The following is a 17,435-nucleotide window of genomic DNA, read 5'->3' as shown; positions in this document are numbered from 1 at the left end:
CATTTTTTGTCCCCCCCCCCCAATTTTGCCCCCCCCAACACCTCTCCCCAGACCCCATTTTTTGTCCCCCCCCCCCAATTTTGGCCCCCCCCGACCCCAAACTCCCCCCCTAGGCCCCATTTGTTGTGCCCCCCCCCAAATTTTGTGCCCCCCCCCGGCCCCAAACTCCCCCCCCGCCCCAAACTTTGCCCTCCCCTCCCCCAATCTTGTCCCCCCCCCGCCCCCAAACCTTTTGCCCCCCCCCCAAATTTTGTGCCCCCCCCCGCCCCCAAACTCCCCCCCCGCCCCCAAACTTTGCCCCCCCCAACCCCAAACTCCCCCACCCAGACCCCATTTTTTGTGCTCCCCCCCCCAAATTTTGTGCCCCCCCCCCCGGCCCCAAACTCCCCCCCCGCCCCCAAACTTTGCCCTCCCCTCCCCCAATCTTGTTCCCCCCCCGCCCCCAAATCTTGTGCCCCCCCCCCAAATTTTGTGCCCCCCCGCCCCCAAACTCCCCCCCCAGACCCCATTTTTTGTGCCCCCCCCCCAAATTTTGTGCCCCCCCCGCCCCCAAACATGCCCCCCCGCCCCCTAACTCCCCCCTCCCCCAATCTTGTCCCCCCCAGACCCCATTTTTTTGTGCCCCCCCCCCTCAAATTTTGTGCCCCCCCCCCTCCCCCCCCCAGGCTGGCCGTCCCGTGCCCGGCTCCCCCCCCCCGCCCCCCCCCTCCCCCCCGGTGGCGGTGACGTCCCGGGAGCTGCTCCTGACGCTGGCGCCCAGCGACAACGGCGCCGCCATCCGGTGCCAGGCGGGGGGGAGGGGCGCGGCCACCAGGATCAGCGTCCTCTGTGAGGGGGGAGGGCACGGGGGCACTGGGGGTCAGGGGTTATTGGGGGTCATGGGGTTATTGGGGGTCACGGGGTTATTGGGGGTCACGGGGTCACGGGGGGTCATGGGGGGGTTATGGGGGGTTATGGGGTTATGGGGGGGTCATGGGGTTATGGAGGGGGTTATGGGGTTACTGGGGGTCATGGGGGGGTCATGGGGTTACTGGGGTCATGGGGTCACGGGGGGGTTATGGGGTTATGGAGGGGGTTATGGGGTTACTGGGGGTCACGGGGGGTAATGGGGTTACTGGGGGTCATGGGGTTATTGGGGGTCAGGGGGTTATTGGGGGTCATGGGGGGTCACGGGGGTCATGGGGGTTATTGGGGGTTATTGGGGGTCAGGGGGTTATGAGGGGTTATGGGGTTATTGGGGTTGGGGGGGTTATGGGGTTATTGGGGGTCATGGGGTTATTGGGGGTCATGGGGGGGTTATGGGGGGTTATGGGGTTATGGGGGGGTTTATGGGGTTATTGGGGGTCAGGGGGTTATTGGGGGTTAAGATGGGGGTTATGGGGTTATGGGGGGGTTATGGGGTTATTGGGGGTCATGGGGTTACTGGGGGTCAGGGGGGGTCATGGGGGGGTTATGGGGTTATTGGGGGTCATTGGGGGTCATGGGGGGGTTATGGGGTTATGGAGGGGGTTATGGGGTTACTGGGGGTCACGGGGTTACTGGGGGTCATGGGGTCACGGGGGGTCATGGGGGGGTTATGGGGGGTAATGGGGTTATGGGGGGGTCATGGGGTTATGGAGGGGGTTATGGGGTTACTGGGGGGCAGGGGGTTATTGGGGGTCATGGGGTCACGGGGGGGTCATGGGGTTATTGGGGGTCGTGGGGTCAGGGGGGTCATGGGGTTATTGGGGGTCATGGGGTTATGGGGTTATGGGGGGGTTATGGGGTTATGGGGGGGAGGGGCGCGGCCACCAGGATCAGCGTCCTCTGTGAGGGGGGGGAGGGGTTACTGGGGGTCACGGGGGGGTCATGGGGTTACTGGGGGTCACGGGGTTACTGGGGGTCATGGGGGTCACGGGGGGGTTATGGGGGGGTTATGGGGGGTTATGGGGTTATGGGGGGGTCATGGGGTTATGGAGGGGGTTATGGGGTTACTGGGGGTCAGGGGGTTAATGGGGGTCAAGGGGTTATTGGGGGTCAGGGGGTTATTGGAGGTTATGGGGTCATGGGGGTTATTGGGGGTTATTGGGGGTCATGGGGGGGTTATGGGGTTATGGGGGGTTATGGGGTTATGGGGGGTTATGGGGTTACTGGGGGTCATGGGGTCACTGGGGGTCATGGGGTCACGGGGGGTCATGGGGGGGTTATGGGGGGTTATGGGGTTATGGGGGGGTCATGGGGTTATGGAGGGGGTTATGGGGTTACTGGGGGTCAGGGGGTTGTTGGGGGTCATGGGGGGTCATGGGGTTACTGGGGGGTCATGGGGTTACTGGGGGTCATGAGGTCACTGGGGGTTATGGGGGGTTATGGGGTTACTGGGGGTCACGGGGGTTATTGGGGGTCATGGGGTCACGGGGGGGTTATGGGGTTATGGAGGGGGTTATGGGGTAATTGGGGGTCATGGGGGGGTTATGGGGTCATTGGGGGTTATGGGGTTATGGGAGGTCATGGGGTTATTGGGGATTATGGGGTTATTGGGGGTCAGGGGGTTATTGGAGGTCATGGGGGGTTTATGGAGTTATTGGGGGTCATGGGGTTATTGGGGGTCATGGGGTTATTGGGGGTCATGGGGGGTCACGGGGGTCATGGGAGGTCAGGGGGGGTCAGGGGGTTATTGGTGGTCATGGGGGTTATTGGGGGTCATGGGGGGTTATGGGGGGTCAGGGGGTTATTGGGGGTCAGGGGGTTATGAGGGGTTATGGGGTTATTGGGGTTGGGGGGGTTATGGGGTTATTGGGGGTCATGGGGTTATTGGAGGTCATGAGGGGGTCATGGGGTTACTGGGGGTCACGGGGTTACTGGGGGTCATGGGGGGTTATGGGGTTATGGGGGGGTTATGGGGTTACTGGGGGGGTTATGGGGTTATGGGGGGGGTTATGGGGTTATGGGGGTTTATGGGGTTATGGAGGGGGTTATGGGGTCATGGGGGGTCATGGGGTTATTGGGGGTCATGGGGGGGTTATGGGGTTATGGGGGAGTTATAGGGACAGGGGAGGTTATGGGGGGGTCATGGGGGTTACTGGGGGTCAGGGGGTTATTGGGGGTCATGGGGGTTATTGCAGGTCACAGGGGGGTTATGGGGTTATTGGGGGTCATGGGGTTACTGGGGGTCATGGGGGGGTTATGGGGGGTTATGGGGTTATTGGGGGTCATGGGGTTATGGGGTTCATGGGTGGTTATGGGGTTATGGGGGGTTATGGGGTTATTGGGGGGGTTATGGGATCATGGGGGGTTATGGGGTTATTTGGGTTTATAGGGTCACAGGGGGGTTATGGCGTCACAGGGGGGTTATGGGGTTACTGGGGGTCAGGGGGTTACTGGGGGTCATGGGGTTATTGGGGGTCATGGGGTTATTGGGGGTCATGGGTGGTTATGGGGTTATTGGGGGGGTTATGGGGTTATGGGGGTTTATGGGGGTCACAGGGGGGTTATGGGGTTATTGGGGGTCGTGGGGTTATTGGGGGTCATGGGTGGTTATGGGGTTATGGGGGGTTATGGGGTTATTGGGGGGTTATGGGATCATGGGGGGGTTATGGGGGGTCATGGGGGGGGTTATGGGGTTATGGAGGGGGTTATGGGGTTATTGGGGGTCACGGGGTTACTGGGGGTCACAGGGGGGGTTATGGGGTTATTGGGTGTTATGGGGGAGTTATAGGGTCAGGGGAGGTTATGGGGGGGTCGTGGGGGTTATTGGGGGTCATGGGGGGTCATGGGGTTATTGGGGGTCATAGGGTTACTGGGGGTCAGGGGGTTATTGGGGGTCATGGGGGTTATGGGGTTATGGGGTTATTGGGGGTTATGGGGTTATGGGGGGGAGGGGCGCGGCCACCAGGATCAGCGTGCTCTGTGAGGGGGGGGAGGGGTCATGGGGGGTCATGGGGTTACTGTGGGGCAGGGGGTTATTGGGGGTCATGGGGTTACTGGGGTTATGGGGGGGTCATGGGGTTATGGAGGGGGTTATGGGGTTATGGGGGGTCATGGGGTTATGGGGGGGAGGGGCGCGGCCACCAGGATCAGCGTGCTCTGTGAGGGGGGAGGGGTTATGGGGTTACTGGGGGGCATGGGGTCATGGGGGGTCAGGGGTTATTGGGGGTCGGAAGGGGTCATGGGGTCATGGGGGGGTTATGGGGTCATGGGGGGGTTATGGGGTTATGGGGGGTCATGGTGTTATTGAGGGTCACGGGGGGTTATGGGGTCACAGGGGGGTTGTGGGGTCACAGGGGGGGTTATGGGTTTATAGGGTTGGGGGGGTTATGGGACTATGGGGTTATGGGGTTATAGGGGTTATGGGGTTATAGGTTTATGGGGTTATAGGGTGGTTATGGGGTTATAGGGTGGTTATGGGGTGGTGGTGGCTGTGGAGTTATGGGGTGGTTATGGGGTGCTGTGGGTCGCTATGGGGTGAGGGTGGTTATGGAGTAGTTATGGGGTAGTTATGGGATGATGGCAGCTATGGGGTGGCTATGGGTGAGGATGGTTATAGGGTGGTATGGGGTGGTGGTGGCTGTGGGGTGGTTATGGGGTGGTTATGGGGTGCTGTGGGTCGCTATGGGGTGGTTATGGGGTGAGGGTGGCTGTGGGGTGGTTATGGGGTGGTTACGGGGTGGCTGTGGGATGGCTGTGGGGTGGTTATGGGGTGGTTATGGGGTGGTTATGGGATAATGGTGGTTCTGGGGTGGTTCTGGGGTGGTTCTGGGGTGGTTCTGGGGTGGTTATGGGGTGGTTATGGGATGATGGTGGTTATGGGGCGGTTATGGGGTGGTTACGAGGTGGTTATGGGGTGGTTATGGGATGGTTATGGGATAATGGTGGTTCTGGGGTGGTTCTGGGGTGGTTCTGGGGTGGTTATGGGATGATGGTGGTTATGGGGCGGTTATGGGGTGGTTACGAGGTGGTTATGGGGTGGTTATGGGGTGGTTATGGGGTTGTGGTGGTTTTGAGGTAGTTATGGGGTGATGGTGGTTACAGGGTGGTAATGGGGAGGTTATGGGGTGGTTATGGGATAATGGTGGTTACAGGGTGGTTATGGGGTGGTTACGGGGCGGTTATGGGATGGTTATGGGGTGGCTGTGGGGTGGCTGTGGGGTGTTTATGGGATGATGGGGGTTATGGGGTGGTTATGGGGTTGTGGTGGTTATGGGGTGGTTATGGGGTGGTTATGGGATAATGGTGGTTATGGGGTGGTTATGGGGTTGTGGTGTTTTTGGGGTGGTTATGGGGTGATGGTGGTTACAGGGTGGTAATGGGGAGGTTATGGGGTGGTTATGGGATGATGGTGGTTACGGGGCGGTTATGGGGTGGTTATGGGGTGGTGACGGCTCCCCCGACCCCGCAGTCCCCCCGCTGGCCGTGTCGGTGTCGGCGTCGCCCCCGGAGCCCCTTTTGGGGCAGCCGCAGCTCCTCACCTGCCGCGCCGGCAGCGCCCACCCCGCCCCACAGCTGCAGTGGCTGCGCCACGGCGTCGAGTGCGTCGCCGACCCCAAAAGGGCCCCGTGACCCCAAATGGCCCCAAATGGCCCCAAATCGCCCCAATAGGACCTGGCCCCAATGGTCCCGATGGCCCCAAATGGTCCCAAATGGCCCCATGATCCCAAATGGCCCCAATAGTTGCTGGCCCCAATGGTCCCGATGACCCCAAATGGTCCCAATGGTCCCATGGTCCCAAATGGTCCCAAATGGCCCCATGATCCCAAATGGCCCCAAATGGTCCCATGGCCCCAAATGGCCCTAAATGGCCCTAAATGGCCCCAAATGGCCCCAGATGACCCCAATAGTCCCTGGCCCCAATGGTCCTGATGACCCCAAATGGTCCCAATGGTCCCATGGTCCCAAAGGGCCCCAAATGGTCCCCATGACCCTAAATGGCCCCAAATGACCCCAAATGGTCCCAAATGACCCCAATAGTCCCTGACCCAAATGGTTCCGACGGCCCCAAATGGTCCCATGACCCCAAATGGCCCTAATGACCCCAAATGGCCCCAAATGGTCCCAAATGGCCCCGATGACCCCAAATGGCCCCAAATCACCCCAATAGTCCCTGGCCCCAATGGTCCCGATGGCCCCAAATGACCCCAAGAGTCCCTGGCCCCAAATGTCCCCAAATGTCCCCAAATGGTCCCAAATGGTCCCAAATGGTGCCCATGGTCCCAAATGGTCCCCAACGGTCCCCAATAGGCCCTGGCCCCAAATGATCCCGATGGCCCCAAATAGTCCCAAATGGCCCCTGTCCCCATGTCCCCAATGTCCTCAACGTGTCCCCAGCATCCCCAATGTCCCCAACAGCCCCCTGTGTCCCCAAAGTCCCCAATGTCCCCAACATCCCCACTGTCCCCAACATCCCTGATGTCCCCAATGTCCCCATAGTCCCCCCATGTCCCTCATGTCCCCAATGTCCCTGATGTCCCCAACGTCCCCCAATGTCCCTAACCCCCTGAATGTCCCCAATGTCCCCAACATGTCCCCAACATGTCCCCATTGTCCCCAATGTCCCCGATGTCCCCAATGTCCCCAATGTCCCCAACATCCCCAATGACCCCATAGTCCCCCCATGTCCCTCATGTCCCCAACCTCCCCAATGTCCCCAATGTCCCCATTGTCCCCTCCTGTTCCCAATGTCCCTAACCTCCCAAATGTCCCCAATGTCCCCAACGTCCCTGATGTCCCCGATGTCCCCAACCCCCTGAATGTCCCCAATGTCCCCAACGTGTCCCCAACATCCCCAATATCCCCAATGACCCCATAGTCCCCCCAATGTCCCCAATGTCCCCAACCCCCTGAATGTCCCCAATGTCCCCAACATGTCCCCAACCTCCCCAATGACCCCATAGTCCCCCCATGTCCCCAATGTCCCCCATGTCCCCAACCTCCCCCAACGTCCCCAACCCCCTGAACATCCCCAATGTCCCCAACCTCCCAAATGTCCCCAAATGTCCCCATTGTCCCTAACCTCCCCAATGTCCCCAATGACCCCATAGTCCCCCCATGTCCCTTAAGTCCCCAACATCCCCAATGTCCCCAACCCCCTGAATGTCCCCAATGTCCCCAACATCCCCAATGTCCCTGATGTCCCCAAGATCCCTATTGTTCCCACTGCCCCCAATGTCCCCTCATGTCCCCAATGTCCCGAACATCCCCAATGACCCCATAGTCCCCCCATGTCCCTCATGTCCCCAACCTCCCCAATGTCCCCATAGTCCCCCCATGTCCCCAATGTCCCCCATGTCCCTGATGTCCCCAATGTCCCCCATGTCCCCAATGTCCCCTCGTGTCCCCAATGTCCCCAACTTGTCCCCAACATCCCCAATGTCCCCATTGTCCCCGATGTCCCCAACCCCCTGAATGTCCCCATTGTCCCCAATGACCCCATAGTCCCCCCATGTCCCTTATGTCCCCAACATCCCCAATGTCCCCAATGTCCCCAACCTCCCCAACCTCCCCAATGTCCCTTCCTGTTCCCAATGTCCCCAACCCCCTGAATGTCCCCAATGTCCCCAGTGTCCCCAAACCCCTGAATGTCCCCAACGTCCCCATTGTCCCCAATGTCCCCGATGTCCCCTCCTGTTCCCAATGTCCCCAACCTCCCAAATGTCCCCAACCCCCTGAATGTCCCCAATGTCCCCATGTCCCCAATGTCCCCAACCTCCCCAACATCCCCAATGACCCCATAGTCCCCCCATGTCCCCGATGTCCCCAACATCCCCAATGTCCCCAACCCCCTGAATGTCCCCAATGTCCCCGATGTCCCCAACCCCCTGAATGTCCCCAAATGTCCCCAACCTCCCCAACCCCCTGAATGTCCCCAATGTCCCCAATGTCCCCAATGTCCCCAACCCCCTGAATGTCCCCAACGTCCCTGATGTCCCCAATGTCCCCAACCTCCCCAATGTCCCCATTGTCCCCGATGTCCCCAACCCCCTGAATGTCCCCAATGACCCCATAGTCCCCCCATGTCCCCGATGTCCCCAATGTCCCCAATGTCCCCAACCCCCTGAATGTCCCCAACGTCCCTGATGTCCCCAATGTCCCCAACCCCCTGAATGTCCCCAACCCCCTGAATGTCCCCAAATGTCCCCATTGTCCCCAACCCCCTGAACGTCCCCAACGTGTCCCCAGGGTGCCGGGGGAGCCCCTGCCCCTGTCCCCGGGGGCGTTCGGGGGGGTGACGGCGGGGTCGCGCCTGCGGCTGCGGCCGGCGCTGGGCGAGCAGGGCGAGCGCCTGACCTGCAGGGCCACCAGCGCCGCACTGGGGGTGGCCGTCAGCGCCTCCCACCGCCTGGCCCTGCGCCGTGAGTGGCACTGGGGGGCACTGGGAGGCACTGGGAGGGACTGGGAGGGGGTGGGGGGGGAGTGGGGGGGAGTGGGGGGGCACTGGGAGGGGGTGGGGGGGGAGTGGGGGGGACTGGGAGGGACTGGGGGGCACTGGGAGGGGGTGGGGGGGGAGTGGGGTATACTGGGAGGGACTGGGGTGGGACTGGGAGGGGATGGAAGGGGACTGGGAGGGACTGGGAGGGACTGGGAGGGACTGGGAGGGACTGGGAGGGGATGGGGGGGGAGTGGGGGGGGACTGGGGGGGACTGGGAAGGACTGGGAGGGACTGGGGTGGGACTGGGAGGGGATGGAAAGGGACTGGGATATACTGGGAGGGACTGGGAGGGGGTGGGGGGGCACTGGGAGGGACTGGGAGGGGGTGGGGGGGGAATGGGGGGGGAGTGGGGGGGACTGGGAGGGACTGGGAGGGGGTGGGGGGGGAGTGGGAGGGACTGGGAGGGACTGGGAGGGACTGGGAGGGACTGGGAGGGGATGGGGGGGGAGTGGGGGGGGACTGGGGGGGACTGGGAGGGGGTGGGGGGGGAGTGGGATATACTGGGAGGGACTGGGAGGGGGTGGGGGGGCACTGGGAGGGACTGGGAGGGGGTGGGGGGGGAATGGGGGGGGAGTGGGGGGGACTGGGAGGGACTGGGAGGGGGTGGGGGGGGAGTGGGATATACTGGGAGGGACTGGGAGGGGACTGGGATATACTGGGAGGGACTGGGAGGGGACTGAGGGTTACTGGGAGGCCCTGGAGGTTACTGGGAGGCCCCTGGGGGTTACTGGGAGGCCCTGGAGATTACTGGGAGGCCCCTGGGCCTTACTGGGAGGGCTCTGAGTGTTACTGGGAGGTACTGGGAGTCCCCTGGTGGTTACTGGGCAGGCTCTGGAGGTTACTGGGAGGCCCCTGGGGCTTACTGGGAGGGCTCTGAGTGTTACTGGGAGGCACTGGGAGGGCACTGGGAGCTACTGGGAGGCCCCTGGGGCTTACTGGGCGGCACTGGGATGGCACCGGGGGTTAATGGGATGGCACTGAGTGTTACTGGGAGGCACTGGGAGTCCCCTGGCGGTTACTGGGCAGGCTCTGGAGGTTACTGGGAGGCCCCTGGGGCTTACTGGGAGGCACTGGGAGGACACTGAGGGTTACTGGGCAGGCACCGGGGTCACTGGAAGGCCCCTGGGGCTTACTGGGAGGGCTCTGAGTGTTACTGGGAGGCACTGGGAGGGCACTGGGAGCTACTGGGAGGCCCCTGGGGCTTACTGGGCGGCACTGGGATGGCACCGGGGGTTAATGGGATGGCACTGAGTATTACTGGGAGGTACTGGGAGTCCCCTGGTGGTTACTGGGCAGGCTCTGGAGGTTACTGGGAGGCCCCTGGGGCTTACTGGGAGGCCCCTGGGTCTTACTGGGAGGGCTCTGAGTGTTACTGGGAGGCACTGGGATGGCACTGGGAGCTACTGGGAGGCCCCTGAGGGTTACTGGGAGGCCCCTGGGCCTTACTGGGAGGCACTGGAGGTTACTGGGAGGCCCCTGGGGGTTACTGGCAGGCCCCTGGGGCTTACTGGGAGGCCCCTGGGCCTTACTGGGAGGCCCCTGGGTCTTACTGGGAGGGCTCTGAGTGTTACTGGGAGGCACTGGGAGGGCACTGGCAGCTACTGGGAGGCCCCTGGGGCTTACTGGGAGGACCCCGGGCCTAACTGGGAGCACTGGGCCCCCCCCCCCAGACGCTCCCCAGTTCACGGAGGGGGCGGGGGCGGAGGTGGTGGCGCTGGAGCACGGGGGGGCCCGGCTGCCCCTCGCCGTCCTCGCCCACCCCCCCGTGGACGCCTGCGCCTGGAGCCTGGACGGGCGCCCCCTGCGGCCCGGTGAGCGGCACTGGGAGCACTGGGAGGCACTGGGAGGGGGATACGGGAGCACTGGGGGACACTGGGAGGCACTGGGAGGGGGATACGGGGGTACTGGGGGACACTGGGAGGCACTGGGAGGGGGATACAGGGGTACTGGGGGGAACTGGGAGGCACTGGGAGGGGGTGTGGGGGCACTGGGGGGCACTGGGAGGGGGATATGGGGTTATTAGAGGGAACTGGGAGGCACTGGGAGGGGGTATTGGGGTTCTGGGAGGCACTGGGAAGAGGTACGGGGGTACTGGGAGGCACTGGGAGGGGGATACGGGGGTACTGGGGGGAACTGAGAGGTATTGGGAGGGGGTGCGGGGGTACTGGGGGGCACTGGGAGGGGGATATGGGGGTACTGGGGGGAACTGGGAGGCACTGGGAGGGGGTGCGGGGGTGCTGGGGGGAACTGGGAGTGGGGTATGGGGGTACTGGGGGGCACTGGGAGGCACTGGGAGGGGGTGTGGGGCCATGGAGGGGCACCGGGAGGGGGATACAGGGGTACTGGGGGGAACTGGGAGGCACTGGGAGGGGGTGCAGGGGTGCTGGGGGGAACTGGGAGTGGGGTATGGGGGTACTGGGGGCACTGGGAGTGGGGTATGGGGGTACTGGGGGGAACTGGGAGGCACTGGGAGGGGGTGCGGGTGGACTGGCGGGCACTGGGATAGGGGCATGGGGGTATTGGGGGGCACTGGGAGGGGGATATGGGGGTATTGGGGGGAACTGGGAGGCACTGGGAGGGGGTATGGGGGTTCTGGGGGGCACTGGGAGGGGGATGTGGGGGTACTGGGGGGCACTGGGAGGGGGATATGGGGGTACTGGGGGGCACTGGGAGGCACTGGGAGGGGGTGCGGGGGTACTGGGGGGCACTGGGAGGGGGATATGGGGGTACTGGGGGCACTGGGAGTGGGGTATGGGGGTACTGGGGGGCACTGGGAGGCACTGGAAGGGGCTATGAGGGTACTGGGAGGCACTGGGAGGGGGATGTGGGGGTATTGGGAGCACTGGGGTGCACTGGAAGGGGGATACGGGGTTACTGGGAGCATTGGGAGGCACTGGGAGGGGGTTGTGTGGCTACTGGAAGCACTGGGAGGGGTCTCTATGGTTACTGGGAGCTCTGGGAGGAGGCTCTATGATTACTGGGAGCACTGGGAGGGGGTTCTGTGCTTACTGGGAGCACTGGGACGGGGCTGTGTGCTTACTGGGAGCACTGGGAGGCAATGGGAGGGAGCTCTGTTGTTACTGGGAGCACTGGGAGGGGGCTCTATGCTTACTGGGAGCACTGGGAAGGAGCTGTGTGCTTACTGGGAGCACTGGGAGGAGGTTCTGTGCTTACTGAGAGCACTGGGAGGGAGCTCTGTTGTTACTGGGAGCACTGGGAGGGGGCTGTGTGGTTACTGGGAGCATTGGAAGGGAGCTCAGTGCTTACTGGGAGCACTGGAAGGCAATGGGAGGGAGCTCTGTGGTTACTGGGAGCACTGGGAGGGGGTTCTGTGCTTACTGGGAGCACTGGGAGGGGTGTCTATGCATACTGGGAGCACTGGGAGGGGGCTCTGTGCTTACTGGGAGCACTGGGAGGGGGTTCTGTGCTTACTGGGAGCACTGGGAGGGGTGTCTATGCATACTGGGAGCACTGGGAGGGGGCTCTGTGCTTACTGGGAGCACTGGGAGGGGGTTCTGTGCTTACTGGGAGCACTGGGAGGGAGCTCTATGCTTACTGGGAGCACTGGGAGGGGGTTCTGTGCTTACTGGGAGCACTGGGAGGGAGCTCTATGCTTACTGGGAGCACTGGGAGGGGGTTGTGTGGCTACTGGGAGCACTGGGAGGGAGCTCTATGCTTACTGGGAGCACTGGGAGGGGGTTCTGTGCTTACTGGGAGCACTGGGAGGGCGCCGTATGGCCACCGGTCAGATTTGGGGTCACCGGCAGGAGGAGCGGCAGCAAGCCCCGCCCCCTCCCCGTGACCCCGCCCTCTCTGACCACGCCCCCTCTCTGACCACGCCCCCTTTCCCTTGGCCACGCCCCCCCCTCCCAGAGGGGTCCCCCCGGCACCGGCTGCTGGCGGGGGGGGCCCTGGAGATCTCCAACGTGTCCCGGGGGGACGCCGGCACCTACGGGGTGCGGTGCCACAACGCCCAGGGCTCCGCCAGCGCCCACCTGCGCCTCACCGTGCACTGTGAGCACCCCGGCCCTACACGGACCGTTTGGACCCTATAGGGCCCCCTCTGTGCTCTATAGGGCCCCTTTGTGCTCTATAGGGCCCCTCTGTACCCTGTAGGGCCCCCTCTGTACCCTATAGGGCCCCTCTGTATGCTATAGGGCCCCTTTGTGCTCTATAGGGCCCCCTTTGTACCCTGTAGGGCCCCTTTGTACCCTATAGGGCCCCTTTGTACCCTATAGGGCCCTTTGTACTCTATAGGGCCCCCTTGTACCCTATAATGCCCCTTTGTACTCTATAGGGCCCCTTTGTATCCTATAGGGCCCCTTGAACCCTATAGGGCTCCTTAGTACCCTATAGAGCCCCCTTGTACCCTACAGGGCCCCTCTGTACCCTATAGTGCCCCTCTGTATCCTATAGGACCCCTTTGTACTCTATAGGGCCCCTCTATATCCTATAGGGTGCCTTCATACCCTGTAGGGCCTCTCTGTACCCTATAAGGCCCCTTTGTACTCTATAGAGCCCTTTGCACTATATAGGACCCCTCTGTACCCTATAGGATGCCTTTTTACCCTATAGTGCCCCCTTGTACCCTATAGCACCCCTTTGTATCCTATAGGGCCCCTCTGTAATCTATAGGGCCCGTTTCTACCCTATAGGGCCCCTCTGTACCCTACAGGGCCCATTTGTACCCTATAGGCCTCCTTTGAACTCTATAGGGCCTCTCTGTACCCTATAGGGCCCCTTGTACCCTATAGGGCTCCTTAGTACCCAATAGAGCCCCTCTGTACCCTATAGGACCCCTCTGAATCCTATAGGGCCCCTTTGTACTTTGTAGGGCCCCCTTGTACCCTATATGGCCCCCTTCTACCCTATAGGGCCTCATTGTACTCTACAGGGCCCCTTTGTATCCTACAGGGCCCCTCTGGACCCTATAGGGCCCCTTTGTACCCTATAGGCCCCCCTTGTACCCTATAGGGCTCCTCTGTACCTTATAGGACCCCTTTGTACCCTATAGCACCCCTCTGCACCCTATAGGGCCCCTTTGTACTCTATATGGCCCCTTTGTACCCTATAGGGCCTACATCATACCCTATAGGGCCCCAATACGCCTAATAGGGCCTCATTGTACCCTATGGGTCCCACAGCATCCTATGGAGCCTCATTGAACCCTATAGGGCCCCCGTCTTGTCCTATAGGGCTCCCATCCTACCCTATAGTGCCCTACAGCACCCTATGGTCCCCCATTGTATCCTACAGGGCGCCCATCGTACCCTATAGGGCCCCACAGCACCCTATAGCCCCTTATGACAACCCCATATCCCTTTATGGCACCCCATAACCCCATATAGGAACACCATAGTCCCCTGAAGTCAACCCTATAGCCCCTTATAACACCGCCTAGCCCCATATAGCCCCTTTAAGTCAACCCTATAGCCCTTTATGGCACCCCACAGCCCATTATAGCAGCCTATAACCCCTTTTTGGCACTCTGTAACCCCTTTATGGCACCCTATAACCCTTTATGGCACCCTACAGCCCCCTTATGGCACCCCATAGCCCCATATATCAACCCCATAGCCCCTTTAAGTCAGCCCCATAGCCCCTTATGGCACCCCATAACCCCTTATGGCACACCATAATCCCTTTATGGCACCCCATAACCCCTTATGGTGACCCCATAGCCCTTTATGGCACCCTATAACCCCTTCTGGCACCCCATAACCTCCTATATCAACCCCATAGCCCCTTTAAGTCAGCCCCATAACCCCTTATGACACCCCATAGCCCCTTATGGCGACCCCATAACCCTTTATGGCACCCTATCACCCCTTATGACACCCCATAGCCCCTTATGGTGACCCTATAATCACTTTATGGCACTTTATGACCCATTATGGCGACCCCATAACCCTTTATGGCACCCCATAACCCCTTTATGACACCCCATAGCCCTTTATGGCACCCCATAACCCCTTTATAGCACCGTATAACCCCTTATGACACCCTATAACTCCTTATGGCACCTTATAACCCCTTTATGGCACCCCATATCCCTTTATGGCAGCCTATAACCCCTTTAGGGCACCCTATAACCCCTTATGGCGACCCCATAACTCTTTATGACACCCCATAACCCCTTTATGGCACCCCATAACCCCTTTATGACACCCCATAGCCCTTTATGACACCCTATAACCCCTTTATGGCACCCCATAGCCCCTTCTGACACCCCATAGTCCTTTATGGCACCCTATAATCCCTTATGACACCCTATAACTCCTTATGGCACCCCATAACCCCTTTATGACACCCCATAACCCCCTTATGGCACCCCATCACCCCTTATGGTGACCCCATAGCCCCTTATGGCACCCTATAACACCTTTATGGCACCCTATAACCCCTTTATAGCACCCCATAACCCTTTATGGCACCCTGTAACCCCTTTATGGCACTCTATAACCCCTTTGTGGCACCCTATCACCCCTTATGACACCCCATAGCCCCTTATGGCGACCCTATAACCACTTTACAGCACCCTATAACCCCTTATGGTGACCCCATAGCCCTTTATGGCACCCTATAACTCCTTTAGGGCACCTTATAACCCCTTGATGGCACCCCATAACCCCTTATGGCACCCCATAGCCCTTTATGGCACCCTATAACCCCTTTATGGCACCCCATAACCCTTTATGGCACTCCATAACCCCTTTATAGCACCATATAACCCCTTATGGTGACCCCATAGCCCCTTCTGACACCACATAGCCCTTTATGGCACCCTATAACCCCTTTAGGGCACCCTATAACCCCTTATGGCGACCCCATAACCCTTTATGACACCCTATAGCCCCTTTATGGCACAACATAACCCCTTATGGTGACCCCATAGCCCCTTATGGCGACCCTATAACTCCTTTAGGTCACTCCATAACCCTTTATGGCAACCTATAACCCCTTATAGTGACCCCATAACCCTTTATGGCACCCTATAACCCCTTTATGGCACCCTCTAACCCCTTTAGGGCACCCCATAACCCCTTATGGTGACCCCATAACCCTTTATAGCACCCCATAACCCCTTATGACACCCCATAGCCCTTTATGACACCCTATAACCCCTTTATGGCACCCCATAGCCCCTTCTGACACTCCATAGCCCTTTATGGCACCCCATAACCCCTTTATGGCACCCCATAGCCCCTTATGGGACCCTATAACCCCTTTATGGCACCCCATAACCCTTTATGGCACCCCATCACCCCTTATGGTGACCCCATAGCCCTTTATGGCGACCCTAGAACACCTTTATGGCACCCTATAACCCCCTTTATGACACCCTATAACCCCTTTATGACACCCCATAACCCCTTTAGGTCACCCCATAACCCTTTATGGCACCCTATAACCCCTTGGGCACCCCATAACCCCTTTATGGCACCCTATAACCCCTTATGACACCCCATAGCCCCTTATGGGACCCTATAACCCCTTTATGGCACCCCATAACCCCCTTATGGCACCCCATCACCCCTTATGGTGACCCCATAGCCCCTTATGGCGACCCTAGAACACCTTTATGGCACCCTATAACCCCCTTTATGACACCCTATAACCCCTTTATGACACCCCACAACCCCTTTAGGTCACCCCATAACCCTTTATGGCACCCTATAACCCCTTGGGCACCCCATAACCCCTTTATGGCACCCCATAACCCTTTATGGCACCCCATAGCCCCTTTATAGCACCATATAACCCCTTATGGTGACCCCATAACCCCTTCTGACACCACATAGCCCTTTATGGCACCCTATAACCCCTTTAGGGCACCCTATAACCCCTTATGACACCCTATAACCCCTTTATGGCACCCCATCACCCCTTATGGCGACCCCATCACCCCTTATGGCGACCCCATAACCCCTTATGGTGACCCCATAGCCCCTTAGGGCACCCCATAACCCCCTTCTGACACCCCATACCCCATTATGACCCCCTATAACCCCCTATTACCCCCATCCCCCTGCCCCCCTGACCCCCTGCCCCCTGCCCCCTGCCCCCGTGCCCCCCTGACCCCATGACCCCATGACCCCTGACCCCTGACCCCGTGACCCTATAACCCGCAGACCCCCCGGTGATCGTGCGCGCCCCCGACCCGGTGCTGGTGGACGAGGGGGGCGGGGGGGAGCTGCTGTGCGAGGCCCGGGGGAGCCCCCTGCCCCCCGGCTGCCTGCGCTGGGGGCGCCTGGTACGGGGGGGGGGGGGGGGGGGGATTTGGGGTGGGGGGGGGGTTATTGGGGTTGGGGGGGCGTTGGGGTGTGGGGAGGATGGGGTGGGATAATTGGGGTGGGGGGATATTGGGGTGGGGGGCAATGGGGTGGGGGGGGCGATGGGGTGGGGGGGCGACATAGGGGGACATTGGGGTGGGGGGGGCTTTGGGGTGGGGGGGTCATTGGGGTGGGGGGGCATTGGGGGGATAATTGGGGTGGGGGGACATTGGGGTGGGGGGGCATTGGGGTGGGGGGGTCATTGGGGGGGAAATTGGGGTGGGGATATTGGGGTGGGGGGGGCTTTGGGGGGGGCAATGGGGTGGGGGCGACATGGGAGGATAATTGGGGTGGGGGGGCTTTGGGGTGGGGGGACATTGGGGTGGGGGGGGTTCTGGGGTGGGGGGGACAATTGGGTGGGGGGCACATGAGGGGACGTTGGGGTGGGGGGGGCATTGGGGTTGGGGGGGTCATTGGGGTGGGGGGGGCATTGGGGGGATAATTGGGGTGGGGGGGGCTTTGGGGTGGGGGGGGCATTGGGGGGGAAATTGGGGTGGGGGGGACATGGGGGGGATAATTGGGGTGGGGATATTGGGGTGGGGGGGTCATTGGGGTGGGGAGCACATGGGGGGATAATTGGGGTGGGGGGGGCATTGGGGGGAAATTGGGGTGGGGGGACATGGGGTGGGGGGGGCAATGGGATGGGGGGGAAATGGGGGGGCTTTGGGGTGGGGATATTGGGGTGGGGGGGATAATTGGGG

General features: G+C 61.0%; 2 protein-coding genes across 2 annotated transcripts; both read left to right on the top strand.

The window, feature by feature from the left end:
• Nucleotides 1-665: 665 nt before the first annotated feature.
• Nucleotides 666-16,655, top strand: LOC309891653 (nephrin-like; the record flags this gene model as incomplete). The annotated part of the gene is made up of 6 exons (XM_082785996.1): nt 666-828; nt 5,375-5,504; nt 8,152-8,324; nt 10,072-10,212; nt 12,275-12,415; nt 16,534-16,655. Coding segments are annotated over 6 exons (870 nt in total), but the record flags the coding sequence as incomplete, so codon positions are not given.
• Nucleotides 7,258-7,706, top strand: LOC309891654 (uncharacterized protein; the record flags this gene model as incomplete). The annotated part of the gene is given in 3 exon segments (XM_082785997.1): nt 7,258-7,360; nt 7,363-7,388; nt 7,632-7,706. Coding segments are annotated over 3 exon segments (204 nt in total).
• Nucleotides 16,656-17,435: the final 780 nt, after the last annotated feature.

Source organism: Aythya marila, assembly GCF_965140915.1.
Source record: "Aythya marila genome assembly, contig: HAP1_HAP1_SCAFFOLD_1060, whole genome shotgun sequence".
Lineage (NCBI taxonomy): Eukaryota > Metazoa > Chordata > Aves > Anseriformes > Anatidae > Aythya > Aythya marila.
Note: the sequence above shows the minus strand (reverse complement) of the source record. Positions and strands in the feature narration are given on the sequence as shown.